Raw genomic sequence first — 19,631 nt, forward strand, 5'->3', positions numbered from 1 at the left:
TTTCATACTTACTAGCTCTGTGACCCTGGGAAAGCCACTTAACTTCTGTTTGTTTCAGTTTCCTTATCTATAAAATGTGGGTGATAATAATAATATTTATCTTCTAGGGTTGTTGTGAGGGTCAAATGAAATAATATTTGTAATGTACTTCACATACCTAAACTACTAGCTATTATCTGGCAAGCATCTAGGTGATGTAGTGGATAAAGTGCCCGGCCTAGAGTCAGGAAGACTGCACCAGTGTATTTCCCATGTCTCACAGTCAATATTAAAGAGAGTGAGAGTGACCATGAATTTGGCTACAATATTCCTAGGAGTTTTCCTTTGGGGATCTCTTTCAGGAGGAGATCGGGTGGATTCTTTCAATTTCTACTTTGCCCTCTGGTTCTACTATATCAGGGCAGTTTTCCTTGATAATTTCTTGAAAGATGATGTCTAGGCTCTTTTTTTGATCATGGCTTTCAGGTAGTCCAATAATATTTATCTTCTAGGGTTGTTGTGAGGGTCAAATGAAATAATATTTGTAATGTACTTCACATACCTTAACTACTAGCTATTATCTGGCAAGCATCTAGGTGATGTAGTAGATAGAGTGCCCGGCCTAGAGTCAGGAAGACTGCACCAGTGTATTTCCCATGTCTCACAATCAATATTAAAGAGAGTGAGAGTGACCAAGAAGAGAGCTTCTTCTGAGCTCTGTGTGAATGCTTGCCTTGTGTGAGTTCTTTGTAAAATAGTCTTTTAGGCAAATATATCCTTGGCAATATATAACGTGGCCAGCCCAACGATGTTGTGCTCTCTGCAGCAGAGTTTGAATGTTTGGCAGTTTAGCTCGAGAAAGGATCTCAGTGTTTGACACCTTATCTTGCCAGGTGATCTTCAGAATCTTCCTAAGACAATTCAAATGGAAGCAATTTAGTTTCCCGGCATGGCACTGGTAGACCGTCCAGGTTTCACAAGCATACATCAATGAGGTCTGCGCACCATCTCTGCTGACCTTCAGTTTGGTATTCAGTCTTCTCTCCCACACTTTCCTTCTGAGCCTCCCAAATGCTGAGCTAGCTCTGGCAATGCACGAGTCAAGCTCACCAGGTATGGGGACATCCCTGGAGAGTATATGCCAAGCTAAATGAACTTATCCACAGCATTTAAATTTCTTTATTTACTGTAAGCAATGATTCCATATATGGATGGTGCAGTGCTGGCTGGTGGAGAACCTCTGTTTTCTTGGTGTTGACTGTGAGGCCAAAATTAGCATAAGCAACAGAGAATAGCTCCAGCGCACAATCATCTGTGAACAAACAATCACACACCAACTCTCCTTCTACTTGAGTCTTGGTTTGTAGCCTTTTCAAGTTAGCTAATTTATCATCAGTGCAGTAGCTTCCTTGATGCAGTTTTCATCCTTGTTGAAAACATCCCAAAACATCACAGGAAACATGCTAAAAAGCATAGGAACAAATGTACAGCCATGATGTGTGCTCCATTGGTGACTGGGAAAGCAGGAGAGCAGAGCCCATGCAAGCATGCTGTCATAAGACTGGTGTATGATGCTGCTGAACTTTTCTGGGCAGCAAAATTTCTCCACGATCTTCCACAAGCCTTCATGACTGATAGTATCAAAGGCCTTGGTTAGATTAATAAATGTGGTGTACAGACTTCTTTTCTGCTCCTGGCATTTCTCCTGGACTTGTCAGGCAGTAAACACCATGTTGATCATTCCTTAGCTTTTTCTGAAGCCACACTGGCTCTCAGGTAGATTACCATCTTCCAAAGGTGCTAGTCCTCCCTGAACACCTATATACCCCCCAAAGATAGTTAATCATTCAATGTCAACTTTCCAGTGTAGTGTTTCATGGATTTGTAGTTGCTATGTAATATTTTTTATCAATGACTTGTGTGACAGCGTAGAAAGCATGTTCATTGTATTTTAAGATACCACAAAGCTGAGAGGGAGAGCTAACAGTGGGTGACAGATTCTGGACGTCAACCCCCCCCCCAAAAAAAAACAACCCCAACCCTTGAAAGGCTAGAAGGTGACTTGATTCAGTTTATGAGAGAAAGAGATAAAGTAATAAGAGGCGTATAAGAAGAGATGAGGAGAATGAGGTGAGAAAGTAAAAGGAAGGGAAAAAGACAGAAAATATAGAGGATGAAGAGATGGTGGTAAGGAAGAGGTAAAGAGAAAGAGGTGAGGGAATCAGGAAAGGGAGATGAGATTAAGAGAGAAGCGATTGTAGAGGTAAAGATAAATAGGGAATCAAGTCACATTACTGAAGTGAACATTCCAAGGTACTGATCAAAAAGAATGGGTGATGTCATTTCTGAGCCATTGTCAGTTAAATCTAAGTGATTATGGAAAACCTAAGTGGCACTGGAAAAGGCTAAGTGTGCTGATTTTTAAACCCTTGAAAAAGTGTGCTGCCTTCAAAAAGGAAGGCAATGAAATTTGTAAACTATAGATTAGTGAGCTTGACTTTGACTTCTTGCAAAATTCTACAACATGCCATTAAAGAGATGGCTAGTGAACATCTGCAAAGGAAGTGATCATCACAGCAAATCAACCTGGCCTCAAGAAAAGATCATGCCAGACTAATGTTATTTCATTTTTTGATAGGATTATTAAACTAGTGGATAAGTGATTAAATTGTTATAGGTATAGCTTACCTAGATTTTAGCATAGAAATTGATCAAGCATTTCATGCTACTTTTATAGAAAAGATGGAGAAATTTGAACTGGATGATATGTAGATTCATAACTGGCTAAATGGATGAATTTAAACTAGTCATGAATGCCTTTATAGAAACTTGTTGTAAATCTCCAGTGGAGTATTCCAGAAACACGTGCTTGGCTCTTTGCTGTTTATCATTTATACAAACGACTTGGATATGGCGCAGATGATAACTTTTCAAATACATCAATGATACAAAGCTAGGAAGGATTAGCTAACATACTGGATGACAGGTTCAGTCCCTAAAAGAACTTGACCACGTTAACATTGGACTATATGTTAAAAGATGAAATGTAACAAGGACAAATGGAAAGTCATCTATTGGTATAAAAAAAATTAACATCAGAAGTACAAGATTATGGGGAGCAGGGGCTGGCCAGATATTGGTTTGTCTGAAACACATCTGCTGTGGAAACCAAAAATTTAATGTGATTTTCAGCTACATTAAGAAAGGAAGAGGACTTAGAAATAAGGGAGATGATAATTCCACTGTACTATGTCATGGACAGACAACATTTGGAATATTGTGTTCAGTCCTGAGCACTGCCTCCTAGAAATTGATGAGCTGATAAGCGATCAAAGAAGAGCATCTCGATTAGTGAAAGACCTCATACCCATACCTTGAGAACAGGAGTGGGGATGTTCAGCCTGGAAAGATAAGGCACAGGAGGATATTGTTATCATATAATTGAAAGGCTGTCACGTGGAAGACTGCGTGTCTGTTTGGTCCCACAGGGAAGAACCAGGGGAAACTGATGCAAGTTTAAAGAGACAACTTTAATTTTAATATAAGGGAAAATTTCCTAACATTAGAGCTATTCAAATGGAGAATGGGCTACATTGGGAGGTAGTGGGGTTACCCTCACTGAAGGTCTTCAAGCCAGGCTTCAACTGAATGACCACTTGGCAGTATGGTTTGGTGAGTTTTTCAGATATTTTTAAAGTATGGACTGGAAAAGATGGCTGATGACAACACTTGAGACTCAAATTCTATGATTCTGTGATTGCTCTTTCCCTCATTTCTATCCCTTCCTATTAGTCTCCCTCATTTCTTTTTTCATCTTTCTTATCTTTTTCTTCCCATGTCTTTTTTTTTTTTTTAGGCAATTGGGGTTAAGTGACTCGCCCAGGGTCACACAGCTAGCAAGTGTCAAGTGTTTGGTCTGAGGCCAGATTTGAAATCAGGTACTCCTGACTTCAGGGCCAGTGCTCTATCCACTGCACCACCATATCTTCTTCCCACATCTTTCCCTTACACATCCACTTCTCCCCGGACTTCTTCCTCCATCTAGTCTTCTCCTTGGATTTCATTATTTGTTTGACAGATAGCTTATTCACTGATGGGGACTGAAAGGCCTGCCACCTGTCATAATATGTATAAAATTCTCTGTCTTGTGGGAATTGGTTTTTCTCCCCTCCTGACCTCTAGTAATGTGGTCTCTGGTCTCTCTTCCCTTGCCCCTTCCCCAATTGCAGATGAAGAGAGAAGGTGAATTGGACAAGGTTTTGTCATGGGCCAACATTTACCCCTGTGCACACCAGCTGTGGCTAGGGAATTTTCTCGGTTTCCTGAACATCTATGACCCTGACTACACCAAGGCTGTGTACAGTTGAGGAGGTGAGGAAACTCAAAACTTCCCATTGGAGTCTCTGTCTAAAGGGGAACCAGAAGGGTAAATATGGGAAAGAATAAATGGAGAAGGGGAATGGGAGGGTGCAATAGAGAAAGACCCTAAGCATTAAAATGGACAAATGTCTGAACTGACCTTGGGTGAGTTAGCAGAGGTGATAAATATCATTAGGGCTTATGCTTTCTCTGGCGAAAAACCAAACCAGTCTATGGATTGAAAAGGGCCAAGAAAAAAATGGCAAATAGAGAATTGAAGATCAAGATAAGTGGTAAGAGAAGACAGTGCCTGGATGCTTTTATTAAGGTTGAATCATTAGTCCAAGGCAAATTCCTTGACAGGGTCCTCAGAGAACTGGGATATATGAATATTAAGCCATTGGTAAGTTTTTTTGAAATTATGGAAAATGGGAGAAGTGTTACAGATGAGGAGAAGGAGAAAGGTCCCAGTTTTTTTTTTAAAACCACAACAGAAATAGAGTATAGTCTACAAGTCAGTGAGCTTGACTTCAATACTTGTCAAGATTCTATAATATACTATTAAAGAGATGGTTGGTGAACATCTAGAAAAGAAAGCGACCATGGAGCCAACATGGCCTTATCAAGAACAGGTTATGTCAGACTAATCTTGCTTCCTCTTTGATAGGCTTCCTAGATTGGTACACCATCCATCTCAGTCCCCCACAAGAGATTCTCTTGATATCGCCATCACTCAGAAGCATTCTACTTCCATGCAGCTCTTAGCACAGTGTCTGGCACATAAGACACATCAAATAACTGCTTGTGTCTGTTGACTGATTAACTCTGAAATTCTTCTTTCTGACCGCATCTTATTCTTCCATCTCTCATTTTGCCTCAGTCTCCCAAGTTGGTTGTGACCTCCAGTCACTCACCCCTCTCCACCCGTGCTCTCCTCTTAACTTTCTTCCCTTTTTACCCTTGTCCCTATGCTTAAGCAGTTCAACTTCTCGTTGTCCTAGATCCTTGAGGTCCTCACCTTCTGCTCATGCCTTGCTAAATCCTAACTCAGAGTTGCCTTCCCAGCCATGTTCTCCACTTTGCCTTGAGTGCTGCTGATCGGCACTGGATTAAATCACACAAATGTGCTGGCTGAGTCCACTACAAATTTGTGGCATCTAACCTTAGTGGGGACCTATGTTGGACAATTCTTTTACTTTTTAGTGCCTGGCCTACCACATTCCCTTCTGCTACAGTTCTAAAGCTTCTGCTGTCTTCTTAAACTTATATGCTGTTCCTGACCAACAAAAAAGTGTATCCTTCTCTTTTAGTGAAAAGAGTGATCATCTGCCATGTTCTCCCTATTCTACACCTCAAAACACTTCATCTCCTCTTCTCTTCTCCTTTGCTCCAATCACTGAGGAAGAGGTAATCCTTCTCCTTGGCAAGCTCAATTCCTCTGCTTGTTTCCTTGATCTCATCCTTTCTCATCTCTTTAGGAATTTGTCCCCTTGACAATCCTTCCTCTTATCTTTGTTCTCTCCTTATCTCTTGGCCCCTTCCCTCCTGATGGCAATGTGGGCAGGTTTTTGCAAAGATTTTCCTATGCTTGAAGTGCTCTCATGCGTCTTCTCCTCTTCTTAGAACCCTTACCTTCCTTCAAAGATCATCTCAACTCTAATTTTTTATTGGAGACCACCTCTGACTCCCTGTATTTTCAGTGTGCTTTTCCTCTTCATGTTTTCCTGAATTTCCACATCTGTACATATATAGTATCACCATAGGTAAATATAAAAGGAGGGTCAGTGGCTTCACTTTGCCTTTTTAGCACCTAGGACAGTTCCTTGCCCATAATTGGTGTTCAAAATAACTTGTCAAATTTAATCACACTTGTTTGAATCTGTGGGATGCTGTAGACAGAATTACGCTGAATTTCATCAAAACATTTGTCAGTTTGCCTAATGTTTCGCTTGTACATGTGATAGAGAAATGTGGTATAGGTTACAGCCCAGTTAGGTGGATTTGGAATTCTTTGAATGGGTGGACCTAACTCTAGTTATAGGATTATGAATTTTGAACTGGAAGTCTCATAGGCTCATGGATTTGTACCTAGAATCTAGGGATTATAGAGGCCATTGAGTCCTACTTCTTCATTCCCCCCATCCCCATGGAGGCCCAGACAGCAGAGTGACCTATCCAAAGTACTACAGATAGTAAGCAACAGAATCAGGACTTTTAACCTATATCTCTTTTCCCAAATTCAAGACTTCTTTTCTTACTGCATTATTTTATAATTGTTAATGATGTGGGTCTCTTCTAGGGGCTCCATTAGATCAGTTATTGAGCCTGGGTAGTTTAATGTTTTTTCCATTACTTGGGTAAAGACATTGATGGCAAGTTCATCAATGTCGGGAGGAGAATTAGCACAGGGGACAGTAAAGTTGAGACTCTAAAAAAGTTAAAATATTCAAATGTTGGGCAGAATATGCGATGAAACATAACAGAAGCAAATATAAGATCTTACAGTTGAGTTAAAGCAAAATCACCTTTGCTTGTAAAAGATGGTGAGAGCATGGCTTGATAGCAGGTCATCTGAACTGGAGGTTTGAGTGGCCTGCAAGCTTGCTGTGAGGGATGTGGCCACCAAGAAAGCTCATATAAATCAAGGCTACCTTGAAAGGCAGAGCCTCCCGGACTAAGGAGGTGGCAGTTCCCTCATCCTCTGCCTACACTGGATCCCACAGAGGGTCTTGTGTTCAGTTCTTGGAGACCACAGTTTGGAAAGGACAGCTATTAGGTAAAGAATGTCCAGAAGAGGACAACTAGGTTGGTGAAGGACCGTGAGTTCATGACGTATGATGATAGGGTGGAAAAAGCCCTGGATAAGAAGTCAGAGGAATTGAGTTCAAATCTTGCCTCTGTTACTGCCTTGTGACCTGGGGCAAGTTATTTAACTACTTTGGCCCTCACTTTCTTCTACTGTAAAACATGTGATTTGAAACAGTTCCCAATGTCTCTTCCAGCTCTAAATCCATGATCCTATTCATTGGAGGGGGCACAGACTTATCTTCCTTAGTTCAAATCCAGTCTCAGACTCTTATTAATTGTGTGACCTTGAACAAGTCACTTAACTCTGTTTGCCTCAGTTTCCTCATCTGTTGAAAATGTGCTGGAGAAGGAAATGGCAAACCTTTCCTGTATCTTTGCCAAAAAAAGTCAGACAAGACTGAAAAATGACTGAACGACAACAATAACGACATTCATTGGAGGTGTTTAGATTGGAGAAGAGAAGACTTGGAGGTGAAATGTTAACTTTCTTTGAGAATTTGAAGGGCTCTGCTATAGAAGAGGGACCATCCTTGCTCTGCTTGGTCTTGGAGGGGTGAACTAAAAGTAGTGGGGAAAGAGTTGCAGAAAGGCAGCTTTCACCTTGATGTCAACATGGCAGGAGCACGGAGTGATCTACCCACAATGCAGCTTCTCCGATCTTTCACCTAGACATGGGGATACCTACTTAGTCTCTGGGCTGGTTATTTCACTCCCATCTAGCTTCCCATCGACGAACTACTGCTTTGTTGGTACACTAAAATGCTCTTGAAGTCCTAGAGGTCACTCTATTAAGGGACAAATCCACTCTTCCTATAGACCGCTCTAACTATTTAGCCCTCACTGGTACATTTTTCTTTTTTTTTTTTTTTTTGCTTATTTTCTTTTTTCTTACTGTTGAGCAGTGGGGGTTAAGTGACTTGCCCAGGGTTACACAGCTGGTAAGTTTCATGTGTCTGAGGTGGGATTTGAACTCAGGTACTCCTGACTCCAGGGCAGGTGCTCTATCCACTGAGCCACCTAGCTGCCCCCTCACTGGTACATTTCTATTTGACCAATCAGTCACTCAGAATGAAATTTCTAGATCTTTAGCAGATTTGACCTAATAGTAAGGCAAAAGAAATAGTGATGATGATATTAAAGGGACTCATATTTGAAAGCTGGTAAATACATCACAACCCACACATAAACCTGGCTCACACACTCACACAAAAACAATCAGTATCTATTGTCAAGAGTGGACACACAATTACAGAAATATGCCAAGGAGGCACATAAACAAGGAAAACTCACGTGCCCAAGGTAACAGAACTTTAGAACTATAAAATGCAGTGTGTTCTTTCTGCCTCAGGATCTGTTCAGAAAAGTTATTTGATGAGTGTAATTTCTGTGTTGAAAATTTATTTCAGCTACTAAGTTCAGCTGAAACTGTACTTTGACCAATACCTTACTGGGCAACATTTCAGTCAATGTAGCGGATAAAGTTCTAAAACCTGTCCTTCCCCTCCCCCTACAGTCTCTCCCTCTCTTTTTCTTCTCTCTGTCTCCATCTCATTACATTTCTGTTTTGGGTTAGACTATGGTCAAATTGATTATATTTGTCCCATAATAATACAACAGCTCTGGTTTTCATATTTTGCTAGATGTTGACCTAAATGTTGTCCTACTCACTGAAATTCATTGTGTTTTCCATTTGCTCTAAACTTCACAAGCTTGTTACCATCAAAACGCAGCAACAAACAGCTCAGAATTTAATCAGAGAGCCACTTCTTGAATAGCTGTAGCTCTCATAGGTCTCTGAACAGGCTTAACTCAGCAACAAGCACACAAGCATTTGTTTATCAGATGTTTACTGTGTTCCAGGCACAGAGCTAAGGGCTGGGGCTACAAAGAAAGGCAAGAAAGCCTTTGACCTCAATTTGTTTACCATCTAATCCTAATACAACAAAACTGAAAAGGACAGTACAATAAGCAAGAGAAGCTTCCTGAGAATTAGAATTAGCCGCCAGGGTAACAGGTTTCCTGGTGATGTGTGGGAGAGGTGGCTGCTCCTAACCAAAGGTTCTAGGGCAGGGTGGCCACTTGTCACTGATGCTGGAAAGGAGCTTGGAAAGGGCACTGGTTGGATTAGATGTCCACTAGAAATCCTGAGATGCTGTACTTCTGAGCCTCTGGGCTCCTAGACGCTGGACCTTGTAATCTCAGGGTAAGGACAGGATTGGTCCCGTTCTCTACCAGCCTGATTCTGCTTTGGATTCTCAGGGTTGGCCTCTCTGACAGTACCATTTTTCCCCTCTACAGATCCTAAAGCCTTGGACATATATGGTTTCTTCTTACCATGGATTGGTGAGTGGGATTCCTCTGCCTCCCCTAACACTCCAACCCCCCTTGGGTAGGAAGCAGAAGTGCAGGTCTGCATAGTGGGATACCCGGGGATGACAAAAGAAACAGGAGTATCCAACCACTTCTTCCTCTCTCTCCCCATCACACACTCTTTCAGCCCTTACCCCACCCCTAGGCCTAGCTCTGTGCCAAATCCTGGGCATGACCGGGCAGAAATCGGGCTCTTGCTTTCTAGGCGTTCCTAGTCTACCTGAGAAGGTAAATCACACTTCTGCCATCTTCCTTAAATGGGAACTCAGGAAACCTGGGTCCTAGCTCTGGCTCTGCCCCCACACAATCATTTGGTCTTAGGCACGACTCCTCCCCTCTCTGGATCTTTGTCCTCCATTATAATAGAGGAATAATAACACATCCTCTGGTCCTTACAGGGTGGCTATGAAGAGAGCCGCCTGTATGACCTCTTGAAGAATGATAGCTGTGTGAAATGTTATCAGCACGATCTGTCAAATGATCATACCAGGCTGCAGTATATCCTGGGGCCCAGCCCTCTTCTGCTTCATATTTCACCTCTCGTCATTTCTGTGACACTATGTATGCTTTCTTGGGACCATCCTATATCTCTTCTCCCTTTCACAGCCACAATTACCATCTTTACTCACCTTTTAACACCTTGCAATGGCTTCTGACCCTTTCACCCTGTTGAATTTTCTCCAAAATTACCAATGATCTCTTCTTAAATACTCTATCCAGTGACCTTTTTTCTATCCTCATCCTTTTAGATTTCTCTGCATCTTTCTTGACTGTTGACCACTCCCTCCCTCTGGATATTCTTTCTTTCCTTTGAATCTGTGCCAATACTCTTTCCTGGTTCTTCTGCTCCTTCTCTGATTACTTCTTAGTTTCCTTTGCTGGATTATCATGCAGCAAAGTATGCTATTTTTTCAACAAATATTCAGCAAATATTTGTTGAATTGTATTGAATTTGTGGTTGCATCAGGTCTCTAGTTTGACACTGTAAAGCAGATTTAAACATTCAATCAATCATCAATCATTTATTAAGGCCTTACTACAAAGATACAAAGATAAATGTGAAGCAGCCCTTGTCCCAGGGAACTTACATTCTTGGGGGTGCAGGGAGCAACATGAACAAGGCAAGTAAGTATGAAGTGTAATTTCCAGTGGTGACGGAAGACCCCCTAGGAGCTGGGGACGGGGAGTGGGGAGGTAGCAGGGATCTTTCCAGTCTTCTTTTTCACATACTACTTGCATTCTGGCCCAATTTCTTTCAGCATTTCTCTGTATGCGCCATTCTATGGCCAATCCTTGACTTTGGCAGGGGTAAGGTTCCTAGAAAATGGTTCAAAAGTAAAAATTGCAAACGTTGAATTGAATATATGGGAAATAAGGGCTAAGGTTCCTTTGTAAGTAAAAACTGTAATCTTTCATCAGAGATTCCTGAAGATTTGCTTTTCTGCCTTTAATTCTCTATAACAAAACATTAATGCTGATAATATGCACTTTCTGGAGCAAGTTTGTGAACACTTTTCTGAATGCTTTCTTCCTTTTTGTGGATCTCACAAATGGTTGATTCATTAAGACCAAACTGGGGACTGGCAGCAGCTGCAGACATTCCAACATGAAGGTTATCGAACTTTTATTTTCTCAGTGAGCCACTTCACTGACTTTGCACACTTGGCCTTAGAGCCCAAAGAGCTTGCACAGTGCTTTGGGGGCAGGATTGCAACACAAAACTTGAGTGTTGAAGACAAACAATGAAAGTATGCAATGAATGCTTGAGGAGCTCTTTACAATGGTAGAGTGAACAATACTAGTGAAGTGCCTAGTAGGGTACCAGCTGCTCCACAAACCTGCATGCATCACACCTCTCAGTTTTTCTCTACTGTGCATAGCTGTGAATGTGTGTAGTTGTCAACACAAAAGTGAAAATAAAGTTACTAATAAAATCCCGTGAATGCTTGAAGTCATGAAAGTTAAAAGCGTGAATGCTGAGGATTGACTGTGTCTCTATGCCTTAGCATAAGCTGGCTCTAGTGCCTAGAAAACTTTTTCTCCTCACCTCCAGCTCTTGGAATCCTCAGCCTCCTTCATAACTAAGCTTCGCTGACACCTTCCATGGGAAGGCTTTTCTGGTCCTCCCATGGGTTATTCCTCTCCTCCCATTACCTTGCACTTACTTTTCCCAGTATACTCCCAGTCCATTAGATTGTAAGTTCCTTGAGGGCAGGGACTGTCTTTTGCCTTTTTTTCATCCCCATTGCTTAGCAAAGTGCCTGACACATGTAGGTGTTTAATAAATGTTTGTTGATTAATTAATTGGTATTTCTCACACCGCCCAGGAGAATGTGAATCCCTCAAGTGTGGAGACTTGGAGGGGTCACTGTGGAGAGAACATAAGGGTTTTTGTTCTTCTATCCCTGTGGTGCTGTGCATTCCAATATTCCTCCCAACTCTAGCATTCCCTTTTATATATTCCAAAGTTCCTTCAAATTTGAACATTCTGTGTTCTGTGGCTCAAGATAATTCCCAGCACAACCTTAAATCTCCCCAGTGAGATCTTATTCCATGACTAACATTTTCAGTATACTCCTTCAATTTCAATTTTATTGAGGACTGACTGTGTGCTTCCAGAAGTGGGGAGGGGCTCGTTGTCCCTCTCCAGGTTCCCATGTGGACAGGAAGTGACTGTCCCGATGAGGAGGCGTTGCTTTCTCATGTGTTCTCCCTCCTAACCCCAGGGAAGGGGCTATTGGTCTTGGATGGGCCCAAGTGGTTTCAGCACCGGAAATTGCTTACCCCTGCCTTTCACTCAGACGTACTGAAGCCATATTTGGATCTTTTTGTTGAGTCTACCAAAGATATGCTGGTGAGAGTCTCCTCGAGGCCTTGCTCTAATCCTTGTCCCTCCCCTAGGGGATAAAACTAAGGCTTGGGCTAGGTTGGAGGGGAACTTAGGTTGGGGCCTGTAGTTCTACGCTGGGCAGAATGTCCTTCAGAATAAATCAGAGAAAGAAACTGGGCAGTTGGGGAAAGGATACGGAAAGCGGGGTAAGCCCTGGGAACAAGCCCTGTGAGTCTATAGGTCTTGGGGTGGAAAAGGTCTTTGATTTCCTGTCTTTTTCAGAACAAATGGGACAAGAAGATTCAGAAGGACAAGTGTGTGAACATCTTTCCAGATGTGGGTCACATGGCCCTGGACAGTCTGATGAAATGCATTTTTGGAAGGAGCAGTAACAGCCAGACACAGAGGTTAGGGAAAGGGCCCTGACTGTCCTGGAGAGCTGCCTTTACCTGGCCCTTAGGGAGAAAGCCCCTGGTCTGAGAGTTGACACAGCCCTGTTTTGGAGAGCCCCTTTTTTGGGGAGGAGGGACACAAGCCCCACAGTGAAACATCACTGAGGTCCAGATGGTAAGGGTCCTGATGCAAGATATTGAAGTTTGTGTGCCACCTCGCCCCTTACGGAGCTTAGTTTTCCAACGTGGCTAGGTCAAGTAGGGGAGGGAATGGCTACTGAAGATGCCAAAAGACAACCGTCCCCTCTTATCTCCCCACCACATTGCTTCAGTTCTTCCTTTTATTGGCTCCTGCAGTGACATCATATACTATGACGCCATCAGGGAACTCACCTTGTTGATGCAACAGCGATTGGCAGCCTTCCAGTACCACAGTGACTTCTACTTTTGGTTCACACTTCATGGCTGGAAGTTTCTTCAGGCCTGCAAGGTTGCTCATGATTACACTGGTGTGTCTCCAGTCTGCAGTTGCCCTTCTTTTATCCTTCCTTCTCTCTCTCTCCCTCTATTTCTCCCTTCCTTCCTTCTTTTCTTTCTTCCTTCTTTCCTTCCTCCCTTCTTCTTTCTCTCTTTTCCTCCTTCCTTCCTTTATTTTTTCTGTACTTCTTTCTTTCCTTTCTCCTCCTCATAGGCCCTACTACCAAGTCTACCTATTTGGTATCCCCAAGGGTTATTCCTCATTACCTTCCATGAAGTGCAGCCTTTTTGTGACCCTGTGGCCTTCTGTCCTCTACCCCATCCCTAACCAAATCATGCCACGTGACTCTTCCATTTGAGGTAGGAGGCAGTATTTCAGAGAATCACAGAATCTCTGAGTTGGAGGAGACACCAGAGAGCATGTAGTACAACCTCTATCTGAGGAGGAAACCTTACTACAACATTTCCAACAAGTAGTTACCTAACCCCTGTTTCAGGATGTCAAAAGATAGGGAACACACTAGTACTCCAGGCATCTCAGTTCCACCTTTGGACAGCTCCAATTTTCCAGAAGTTTTTTCTTATACCAAGGACAAATCCGCCTCTCTGAAATTTCCACCAGATGGTCCTGGCTCTGCTTTCAGAGGCTGAGAAGAATAAGCCTAATTTCCTTCCCACCTGATAGCCATCCAAAAACTTGAACACATGGCCACCCCTCCTAGAAATCTTCCCTTCTCCAGGCCAAACATCTTTACTCCCTTCAATTAATCCTCATATCTCATAGTCTCAAGGTCTTTCGTTAGTCTACTCCTCCTTTTCTGAATGCTCTCCTGCTTATCGATGTCCTTACTACGATGTGGTGCCCAGAACTGAACCCAGTCCTGCAGATGAGATCAGAAAAGGCCAGCAGATAACAGAACTATTAGCTGCATCATTATGGCCTTTATGCCTTTCTTGAAGCAAACTAAGATCACATCAGCTTTTCGTTAGCTGCTCTGTTATTGTCTCAACTCTTACAGTCTTTTTAGCTCCCTCAGGCACTCAGATCTTTTTCAGATGAACAGGATTCTCTCACCCATCTTGTAATTGTAAAGTCGATATTTTTGAACCAGAGCATACAACTTTACATTTATCTATCCTTATCAAATTTCATTTTCTTATATGTGGTTTAGCATTATATCCTTTGGAGATTTTATTTTTTGGTTTTTATCTCTATGGCCAAATGTTGGTAAGCTATCTTTCTCAGCTTTGTGATATCTTTGTGTTTAATAAGCAAATTATTTAGATCTTTATCCAAGTAACTGATAAAACTGTCAAAAAGTACATAGTTGACTGGAGAACAGATTTCCAGGGTAGTCTATCTGAGATTTCCCTCAAGGTTGATACTGAGGCATTAATAATGACTACCCTTTGGATTCGGCCAAAGTGGGGCTATCCAGTGTTGCTAGCATCAAGTCCATTTTGCCCACAAGAAAAGTATGGGAGACTTTTCCAAATGCTTTATTAAAATTTAGACCAACCATATCTGTAGCATTCCCTGAATAAACCAGCCTGGTAATACTGTCAAATAAGGAAATGAAGCTACTCTGGCATAACCTGTCCTTCATGATCTCACATAGGTTTTTTTTTTTATCATCACCGCTACCTTGCTAAAAAACAATAAAATGATTTAGGTATAACTTTCATTTTTTTTTACTAGACATTTTCTAATAGTCTTCATTACTGGGTGTTTTCTAGTAATATAGGCGATTTGTAGTTATAATCCTTCCTCCCATCCTCAGTCTTTACCACCTAGAATTCTGTGCTGATATATGAGAAGAAATACACTTAAGCAAAAGATGGCTGCATGTGACAGTATATGCAATCTTATTTCCTTGTGGTCCTTAATCTTTCTGCCAAGAGAAGTGTCATATGAATCATTACTTGTTCTCAGAGAACAGGTAATGATTTTTGTTGACACTTCCTTAGGGTTTGCCTTCCTTTTTATGAACTTTCCATTTTCATTGTTGTAGTCATTGTGCATATCATTCATTTGTTTCTACTTATTTCTTCATACAAATCTTCTGATGTTTCTTTGGCTTCCTCATATCTGTCATTTATTACTGAATGAGGACATTTCGTTATATTCACATGCCACCTTTCCTAGCCATTCTCTAAATGATGGGCTCATTTTGTTTCCAATTCTTTGTGAGAAATAAAAAAGGTGTGGCTATGACTATGTTAGTATACATTGGAACTGTATTTCTGTCTTTGACATCCACGAGCTATCTACACCGTAGTGAGAACACGTGGTTAAAGGTTATGAATGATTCAGTAACTTTTATTGTTCAATTCCACATTGTTATCCTGAACTCCCTGAAAGCTTAGAACTGTTTTAATTTGCATTTCTCCAATCGTTACCAATTTGAAGTATATTTCTAAATAGATTTTTAATAATTTATTTCCATGTTTAAATCTTCTGATTCTTTATTGGTTGAAAAATGGCTCTTGGTCTCACAAATTTATGTCAATTCCCTATAATGTCTTGGATATCAGACTTTTATCTGTTACAGCTGATGCAAAAATTTTCCCCATTCAGTAGTTTCTCTTCTTATTCTATCTGCCTTGACTTTATTTGTGTGAAAGATTTTACATTTTATTAATAAAAGTTATTCGTTTTGTCTTTTAGGTACACTTCCATCTCTGCATGGCATAAGGGCTAGAGAGCTATCCTTGAAGCCAGGAAGAGATGGGTTCAAATCCCACCTCTGACATATACTTGTTGAGTGATTCTGGGCAAATTACTTAACCCCTCAGTGTTCTAAGTGACTCTTCAGGACTATATATAAGTTACCTGAAAGAGCTGATCTGTATGTTATAGGGAATTTTTTCACCCAGGAGTTCCCTGAGTTTTATACCAATGAAATCACAGGTCTATTCCATGATTGTGACAGTTTCTCTCTGTGTCTCTGTCTCTGTCTCTTTCTTTTTTTCTCTCTCTCCTCTCCATGTAAATATATGTGTGTGTGTGTGTGTGTGTGTGTAATTCTATATTATTTTATATTTAAGTTGTATATTCACTTGTAGCCAATTTTGGTTTATGGTGCAAGGTTCTGGTATAAATCCACTGTTTATTTATATATATATATTTTGTCTAGATGTTTACTACCCGTACATTTATATATGAAGTCAAGCTGGCTTTTAGTTAAATTCAGTCCAACAAACATTTGTTTAAGAATTATAGCTTCTTTTTCTAAATAGTCACAAAATACCTTGAATATTATACTGAAATTCCAACAGGAAACATTTAACTAATGAGTCTGTTCCCCTCCCCCACCCCATTTTTTCCAAATAACGCTACCTGGTTCCTTTTTTCTTAAAATCAGGACCACATTTGACTATTCTCCAGTTCTGTAGCATTTCTTCTGTTTTCTCTGATCTTTCTAAGGCCACCAATTATGACACAGCTGCACATCCACCCATTCTCATGTAGACCAGGTGACACATAGGAACTCATTGTGGTTCTCTTCATACCATTTCCACACTAATTTTAGTTTTCATCTCCCTGTTGATATTTTTTTATTTTATCCTCTTTACTGGGAAAAAGAGTTCTACATATGAATGAAAATCGAAGCTAAAACAATGGTTGAATGGATCTGTCCTTTCTCTCCTCAGTTAGTCATAGCCATTGCCACCTTGGACAGTGGAGTTTTCTGTCCCTTGATCTTACTTTTCCTCTTTTTTATGTCCTTAGTTTTCTTCACCAGTTGCAGCTCATCCTGAAATAATTAATAATAATAATAACAACAACAATGGCTAACATTTATATATCATTATAAAGTTTGCAAAGCCAATGTATATATGCCTATTTACACACACATATACATATATACATATGCACACATATATGTGTATGTGTGTGTATACTTATCCTAAAATTTGGTCCTTACAACCACCATAGGTCCTCTTATTATCCCCATTTTACAGATGAGGAAGCTAAGTCTGAGAGAAGTTAAATGTCTTAACTGGAGTTACACAGTTAATAAGAGTCTGAAGCCCAATTTGAACTCAGGCACTCCAGACACCAAGTCTGACACTCTATTCACTGGGCCACATCTCTGTCTAATTTGACTCTGTTCTTTAGGGCAATGAATTTATGTTCATCTCATCCTTCCACCATCTTTAATTTCTCTAATTCTTTAGTGTATCTATAATCTCATCAGCATAACTATTCCCTTCAAAGATGCCAGTCCCAACCTATGCATCGCAGCTGATCCTGCACATGTGTCTTAAATCTCAGTAAATTGATGAGTTCACTGTGTATCCACATTGGTTTACTTAGCTATCATTCTCCCTTTCCTCTTTATTAGAACTATTTCTCTTTTGCCTTCAGGATTCTATTCCCAAGAGCCTTCAATCCTTCTTGAGATAACTTCCCTTGTGTAATTTTAGGCCATGAGATTCTATTTATTTTTTATTTGAACCCTTTGAAATCTATTCTCTTTAAATCCAGGGATTGTCAGGCTATTTCTAGCTTTTGAGGACAAACTATAAAATGGAGTCAGAACTTTTCCCTAAGGTTTCCATCATTTCAACACAGAAGATGCTATGTCCCAGAGGGGAGGGGGACTCCTAGTTTCCTTTCTCTTGCCCATTTCCTTTTCTAGTTATAAAGTTCTTTGTCCACTTAAGTGCCTTTTCCTCTTGCTCAGTGGCTCCAAGAATTAGAATTCCTGATAGGAAGGCTCCTTTAGCCACTAAAGTAAGAGTTGGAGATTACTCCCAGCTGTGCTCTCAGCAGTGGTGAATTGTGAATAATTCATTGGAGTGAGGGCTTGGCTGAAGCATCTATAACCTCAAGACAGTGTATTTGGAGGAAAGAGCCTGGGTGGTGTCAGGAGACCTGACTCTTCCACTCACTCCATTTGATTCCATGACCTTGACTCAACTATTCCCATCACTAGGAATTATTTTCCCTTCTGCAAGTTGGGTGCTTGAACACATGACTTCTCTTGCCCTTTCCAGCACTAACACTGATTTCCTTGCACAGACAAGGTGATTAGGGCCAGAAAGGCTGCCCTGAAGGAGGAGGAGGAGCGGGAGAAAATTCAGGGGAAGAAACGCCTGGATTTCCTGGACATTCTTCTTGGGCCTGGAGTGAGTCTGAGGGCTTCTAAGGGGTAGATTAATCTGGGGTTCCGTTCAGTCAAAGCCAAAGTAAGTCTTTAGGGTGCTCCTTGCTCCAAGGAGTGTGTCTCCTGGTCCTGCTTCTGACCTTGCGCATTTAATCATTCATCAAACAGGAGAGGGGATCAGTGGGGAAAGGGACTGTCTATGCCCAAGGCTTCCTGGGGTAACTTGAACTTGACTTTGATTAGTACAGAGGATTCAGATAGGCAGAGTGAAAAAGGATCCAATATATTACAGTAGAAAGGGTGCTGGATTTGACATTAAAAGCCCTGGGTTCAAATCCTGATTCTGACACTCACCACCTGTGTGGCTTTGGACAAGTCACTTCCCCAATGTGAGCCTCACTTTCCTCCTCTGTAAAATGAGATTTGGCTCAAAAGTCTCTAAGCTCCCTTTCACTTCTAAATCCTATGCATAAGAGGGCAATTCAGGTAGGAAAATGGTCCTTCCTCCAGCCCCATCAAAAAAGAAGATCCCATTTCCCTCCTATGCAGGTCCTTTTTCTCCTATTTAGCAGCTCTTATTGAGGAGAAGTTCTCCCTGAAATCTACCTTGAATCCCTCCTATTTTGTTCTCCATGCATTTTTGTTACCTCCGTTCCTTCCTGAAGGATGAGAGCAATACAAAGTTGTCAGATGCAGACCTACGGGCTGAAGTGGACACTTTCATGTTTGAGGGTCATGACACCACCACCAGTGGCATCTCCTGGTTTCTGTACTGCATGGCCCTCTACCCAGAGCACCAGCAGCTATGCTGTGAGGAGGTCCAGGACATCTTGGGAAATCGTGACACCATCCAATGGTGAGCCCTGGGCCTGCTCTGTCTTCGGTTCTCAAATTTCTGCCTGAGAAGTATGCCAGGGGATGCAGGGATCCTGTCAGGACCTGCCCTGCTCCCTCAGGCTCCACCACTTTTTACTGTTGTGGCCATTCCAAGTCTCTTCCCTCTTCTAGGCCTCAGTTTCCACATCTATAAAGTAAGGGGATTGGACTAATGTATCTCTAAGGAATCTTGAAGGGCTACATCTCAGATCCAATGACTGCATTTCTCTGGTTGACTCCAAGGTCTTACTAGCCCTTGATCTACCCCACTGGCAGAGTTTGGGGGAGCTCAACCTTCTGGGACAAGTCCTCCTCCTAACCTTCCCATTCCCCTCCCTACCGCATTAGGGGCCAGTTCCAGCCTTGGGCTTGAGGTCTCCTGGCAGTGAGACTGCTGCTTCCTGGGGAACCATCTCATCTACTTGG

General features: G+C 41.6%; 1 protein-coding gene across 1 annotated transcript in view; it reads left to right on the plus strand.

The window, feature by feature from the left end:
• The window catches only part of LOC110209314 (cytochrome P450 4B1-like), a 33,327-nt gene that overhangs the window by 4,282 nt on the left and 9,414 nt on the right, over positions 1–19,631 (plus strand). The window contains 7 exon segments of the mRNA XM_078154559.1: positions 4,209–4,350; positions 9,445–9,489; positions 12,243–12,370; positions 12,629–12,753; positions 13,096–13,247; positions 18,245–18,351; positions 18,995–19,185. Of these exon segments, the coding sequence (XP_078010685.1) occupies positions 4,209–4,350; positions 9,445–9,489; positions 12,243–12,370; positions 12,629–12,753; positions 13,096–13,247; positions 18,245–18,351; positions 18,995–19,185 (890 nt within the window).

Source organism: Phascolarctos cinereus, unplaced genomic scaffold, assembly GCF_003287225.1.
Source record: "Phascolarctos cinereus isolate Bilbo 61053 unplaced genomic scaffold, phaCin_HiC Scaffold_5;HRSCAF=322, whole genome shotgun sequence".
Lineage (NCBI taxonomy): Eukaryota > Metazoa > Chordata > Mammalia > Diprotodontia > Phascolarctidae > Phascolarctos > Phascolarctos cinereus.